Raw genomic sequence first — 5,709 nt, 5'->3', positions numbered from 1 at the left:
GAGGAGATCTGGGAGGTGATAAATATGTCAAGGATAATGGTAAAACCTAGATGAATAGAGTAAGACATTAGCTAACATATAACTGGATGGCAACATGTCATAATAAAAATAAAGCAGAAGACAAGTAGTTTATTAAATCTTAAAATTGTTCATCATATTATTAGAATAAAATACTAAAACATTATCAAAATATCTATTCTGTTTGTTTTGTTTTTCCCTACATTCATCAACCACCATAAAATATTTACACACACAATAAGGGTGAGATAATATAAACTATAAATGCTGCTTTTTCATATTAATAGGAAAGATAACAAGCACTTTACAGCAGTCACTATGAAAAGACAACATATTTGAAGTTATATTACATGTACAACATATGATGAGATGCCACTGGGTTCTAAAAGTTAATACTAGAGGAATAAGATTAGTGACTTTTTGAGTTAAAGCAACGGAGAGATTTTTTTAAAGCACTATGCTGCAAAGAAAATGGAAGAAAGAGAGATATGACAAGCAGCAGCCAAAAATAATATGTTGTACCGACTGACCAGTGTAGTGTCTACCTTGACCCCCAGGGTACATGCAACGAAACACTCGACCGAGTTCTTCAGCTTGAATTCTTCCAGCAGGGGTAAGTTCTCCTCCCCACTTCACTATTAATACAAGGCTGGGTTCTCGTGGTCCATCTAGAAAAAAAAAAAAAAAATCCCATACATGAAATTAAAGGATAAAATTTTTTCACCAATTATAATTAAAAACAAAATTTTCTACATTTCGGCTAATGTGCCATCTTCAGGAACAAAAATTTCAGTTGGATATTTCAGTAAAAACTCATAAGACTCAAACTTCTAAGGCAGTGGAGTCAAAAAGTAGAACATTGTGGTTATTAATTATCTTAACTACCATTAATTAATTATGTTGACTATACTTTCTATCAATATGTCACTTGTTTTAATTTTATTTATTAGTAACATATTCTATCATTTAATTTATATTTATGATTTCTATATTATATAATAACTTTAGTTAAAGTTTCTTTTTCTTGTATTTTATTTACATATAACCCTTTGTATGTACTTGTACATAAATGTAACTGTCATATCCCCACCATTCTATGTCTGTACAACATCCATCTCACATGTCGCTGTTTTTTAAACACGATAGGCGGGTGGTTCTGATTTGTTCTTTATTTATTCTTCCTAACCTTTATTTATTCTCATCTTACTTCCTTAATTTTCTGTCTCTTAGTGTGATTTTTATTTTTATTTCTCCCATATTTTCTTTTCTATTTTTATGTATTGTTATGTCTCCTCTTAATTTTAAATCTAATAGTCTATATTATTTCTTTTTTATGTATACTTATTAGTATACATCTTATTTTTATTTCTTTTTGTTCACTTATATATAATTTTTTCGCTTATCTTTACATAATTTTTAACCTAACCTTAGTTTATTTCTGTGTATCTTATTATCCGACATTATCAACATATTCTTTGTTATTTTGTATCTTTTTTAGCCCGGATGAAGCCCTGCAAAGTAAGACAAAATATCGAAAAATAAATTGTCAGCAAAAAAAAATTATAACTATTTTTTGTTCCTTTTGACCACACCTGAAACCATCTTTGTATTTTGAAAAATATGGTCGATCATATATATATATATATATATATAATGTTTCATTAATTATAATTGATGAAATAATTTTGCCTTTAAATTTTAACAAATTTACCTTCATTTTAAATGAATTTCAAATATAAATTAAATTAACAGAAATTTCAACATATTATAAAATCAATGTGACTTAATTGGAAGTTCAGTAGGTTTTCAGAAGGATGAAAAGATTATACTATTCTATTTCTGCAGTGAATTATAAAATAGTAGCCAAGAAAACAAAAAGCTATCCCGTGATTCATAATAAACAACTGGTATGTGAAACTAACATTTAATCAACTGGAAATAAAAATATAATGATGTATGCACACCAATTAAGAAACAAATGTATTCATAATTACAAGCAGTCTCTGTTTACGCAGCCCCTTCAAAATGTTTCAGAATTACATTGTTATTTAATTTATACCAGGATTCATTTTATCTCGCAGCAAGTTTGAAGTTTTATCTTACAGCAAGTACACAGATAAAAAAAAATTCAATTTTTTATCAAATGAAGTTTTTAAAAAAATCAATAGAAATAAAAACTCATATTATTGAATCAATTAAAAAAATAAATGAGTAAAAAGTAAATGTGCTTGTTAGTCTGAAATAGACATAAATCCAATTATTGCTTTCCCAGTATCATAAATGAGCAAACATTTGCTGTTTTTACAAGAAAAATACTTCAACAAATATCTTTCTTTTCATTAGTTTATAATATTATTTATTCAGTTATTATAGAAAACTGAACTTGAAAAAAAAAAGTTTTATAAGAATAATTGTAGTAATTAAGAAAAAAAGATCCAGCTGAATAAAAAAACACTTTCTCAATTATTTTGATGTTTACTTTTTATATTTCGTAGAGTAGGACTTGACTTAAGCCACATTCCAAGGAACAGAACCTGACTATGACAGAAGTATAAGGGTCATCTGAATTCATTTAATAATGAATAACCTGAATCTCTCTAATGACACACAAATAAGTAAAGCTTATTTTATTTGTAACTACGTTTCAGCCTGAATTTCAGACCTTCATCAGAACTGAAAACAAACACTAAGATAACAGTGTCTTTTTGTCTTTAATTATTGTAAGAACTGTAATTATTCTTATCAAACCTTTTTACTTTTTCCAAATTTCAGTTTTTTATAAAGTTTTATCACTTAATTTCATAACAAAAATTATTACTTTATTGTTCATTCCAGCTGTTTTTCTTGGTGCAAAAGTTTCAAAATAAAATTTAATTAGTAAACTTTACACTCAAGTTTAGTTAAGAGCTAACCAAAGAAGATTCAGAATTCTTATTTTTATACTTTTGGAGATGAGTTTTACTAAGAATGATTAACCATTTGCACCATTAAACCAAATAATTTGCAAACAAATATAATCACCAAACACAATTGCTACTGTTAATCACCAAGAGAGAAATATTCTGTCCACAATAATCATCTAGCTAACTGCTCAAATTTCAACTGACCACCAACCATCAGATTTTTTTAGTAAATTAAACATTTAAAGCAATGATGGGAATTAATTAACAAAACATTTTTAACAATTATTACATTGACAGCATTTGTAAATCTTCCATTTACTTAACTCAATCGAATCAATACAGATTAATAGAGTCATGTCTCAACTTCTTTCCTTAAGCCCTTCTAATATCAGTGACACAGTTGAGAGAGAAACACTGGGATCTTCTGGAGTCCTGCCCCCCCTCCCCTCCCTGTCCTCAACAAGTTGGTGGAAGAGCTCGGTTCAGAGTTCCCCAGGCTGAATGTAAATAGAAATAATTGAGTTTAAAATATTACTTTACACTAAGTTTAATTTTTTTTTATTTATCATAATTATTTGTTTTTATTCATATATTTTTATCTCTTCTATTTCTCATTTGTTATCACTTAATTAATATACTACTAAATATGATGGGAATAAGCTCTATGAAAAATATGACAGAATATAATATTACAAAATAAAAATAAAAATTAGTGTACTGTTGAAAGAATTTTATGGTAATGTAAAGTAAATATTAAATACCATCATCACTACTGGAACTTTTTGGCCTTCCTTTTGGTTGATATTTCATTTGAACTTTACGATTAATACCAGAGAAATGCCCATACCTAAAACATGATGAATATTTATGCATAAAGATTTCAATTTAATTCAAAAATAAATAAAACAGATTATCAAACTCCAGACAGTATAAAATAAGTTAACTATGTACATCTATAATTAATTAATCAGCCATAAAATAAAAAATAAAAATAAAGTATGATTCTAACATTTCAAGAACACTTTTAAGTTGTTCAAGCTTTGCCTGCTTTTCTGCTAATTCTGGAGCAGCTCGATGCTCAATTTCAGTCAGCAGATAGCGAGCAATATCAAGAACTTCTTGCAACTGTTTGGGACGTTTAAGTTTTACATGACCATCAGTGCGACCACCATATTTCTCAAATATTTCAAAAAACCTGAAAAATCATAAATTATGATAAATATTTCATCAACATGCAGAGGGGAAGAAATAAAAAATTCCCATAGTTAAAAAAAGTAGGTAATTACTTTGGATGCCTCACTTCAACTTTCATCTTCTGTTTGGGAGTTCTATCACCATGTCGAATCACTGCTACGACACATCTCAGCTCCATCCTGAGAATATTATACCATAAATGATAATGATATAAATTTGAGGTATAGCCTCAATAATAGAAGTATACTAATTACTAATAAGTAATTAAATAAGAGTATAAACTGATGGCGGTATATGAAGGTGTTAAAACTCATAAAATTGACATTGCAGTAGCAAAAGATAAAAAATAAAATAAAATAAAACATGAATAATCAGACTGAATAATTTAAATTAAAATAATTGGAGAAGTTTGTCGGGGGGTGCGGTCAGCAAAGAACAAAATAAATAAACAAAACAAAACAGTTTTGTTTATTTATGTTGTTCTTTGCTGACCGTACCCCCCCGACAAACTTCTCCAATCATTAATCTACGGTCAACTATCTACACCTCATTTTAAATTAAAATAATGTTCATATTATAATTTATAATTGATAATATAGTTTATTGTAGTATTATAGCTGTAATCATAGTATATTAAAATAAAACATTATTACATTATATTCTCCTCTGTTTATTCAACCCATCATTATGTAATCTATAAAAATCTTTTGTTTAAATACAGAATAATGAGCTCCTTACTCAATTTTTCAGGTCTCACAATAGCTGTGAGATTGTCTACTCATGCATTACTTCAACCTGCGCTATTTTATATCACAGCTCCGGTTCGTTAGAAAAGCTCTAATAATGAGTGAGCCTCATGTCATCCAATTAGTAAAGAGAAATTACAAATTTGACAGATTTGGAGTTTTATAGAAATAATAAAAAGTCTACACCTAGTTTATTAACTTAACACTTATAAGTTCGTCAGTTTGTTCTACATTTTAAGAAAAAATAAATAATAAAACATAGGAATGAACTTTCCTTTTTATACATTTAATCCTACTAAATAAAGTCATTTTAATCCATTATAATAAAAAATATCCATTTAGTATCAACCCATTTATTTTCTTAAAACTCCACACCTACGTTATGGCCCTTCCCGCCATTCTCAAGTATAATTTACTTGAAATATCACAGTTACAGTTTTGTCAGCAATTCTGCCTTTGTTGAATTATATTTTAGTCAATCAACCTATTTCTTATCTTACTAATTTACTTTGTCTAATATTATTCAATTTACACTTTCAAATATGACCATAACCTTAATCAACAACAGTATTCTTGTTGTTAAACAGAGTGACTAATTTAAATGTTCTAATTTAATTCAATTAACACATTCTATGATAACCTTATATTCCCTTTATCAACAATAGTATTGTTGTTAAAGGGAGCGACTAATTTACCCTTTCTATTATAACTGCATCCCTCCCGTTATTAACAATAGCATTGTTGTAAAAAGGAGTAACTAATTTAATTTTTCTAATATAATTCAATTTACACTTTCTATTATAACCTTATTACTCCCTTTATCAACAATAGTATTGTTGTAAAAGGGC

General features: G+C 27.7%; 1 protein-coding gene across 18 annotated transcripts in view; it reads right to left on the bottom strand.

Annotated features, from left to right (window-relative positions):
* l(1)G0196 (inositol hexakisphosphate and diphosphoinositol-pentakisphosphate kinase) overlaps positions 1 to 5,709 on the bottom strand; it is an 82,360-nt gene that overhangs the window by 45,811 nt on the left and 30,840 nt on the right. For 15 of the 18 annotated variants that reach the window (XM_024360665.2, XM_024360654.2, XM_024360642.2 and 12 more), the window contains 4 exons: positions 4,208 to 4,294; positions 3,931 to 4,116; positions 3,683 to 3,768; positions 549 to 686 (listed from right to left, as the gene is read on the bottom strand). In XM_024360665.2, the coding sequence (XP_024216433.1) occupies positions 549 to 686; positions 3,683 to 3,768; positions 3,931 to 4,116; positions 4,208 to 4,294 (497 nt within the window). The remainder of the gene's footprint in view (positions 1 to 548; positions 687 to 3,682; positions 3,769 to 3,930; positions 4,117 to 4,207; positions 4,295 to 5,709) is intronic. The other 3 variants (XM_024360649.2, XM_024360666.2, XM_014427772.3) reach the window with 1 other exon arrangement.

This window comes from Halyomorpha halys, unplaced genomic scaffold (assembly GCF_000696795.3).
Source record: "Halyomorpha halys isolate HHAL.00 unplaced genomic scaffold, Hhal_1.1 Scaffold670.1, whole genome shotgun sequence".
Classification (NCBI taxonomy): Eukaryota; Metazoa; Arthropoda; class Insecta; order Hemiptera; family Pentatomidae; genus Halyomorpha; species Halyomorpha halys.
This window is presented reverse-complemented; position numbering and strand designations above follow the sequence as displayed.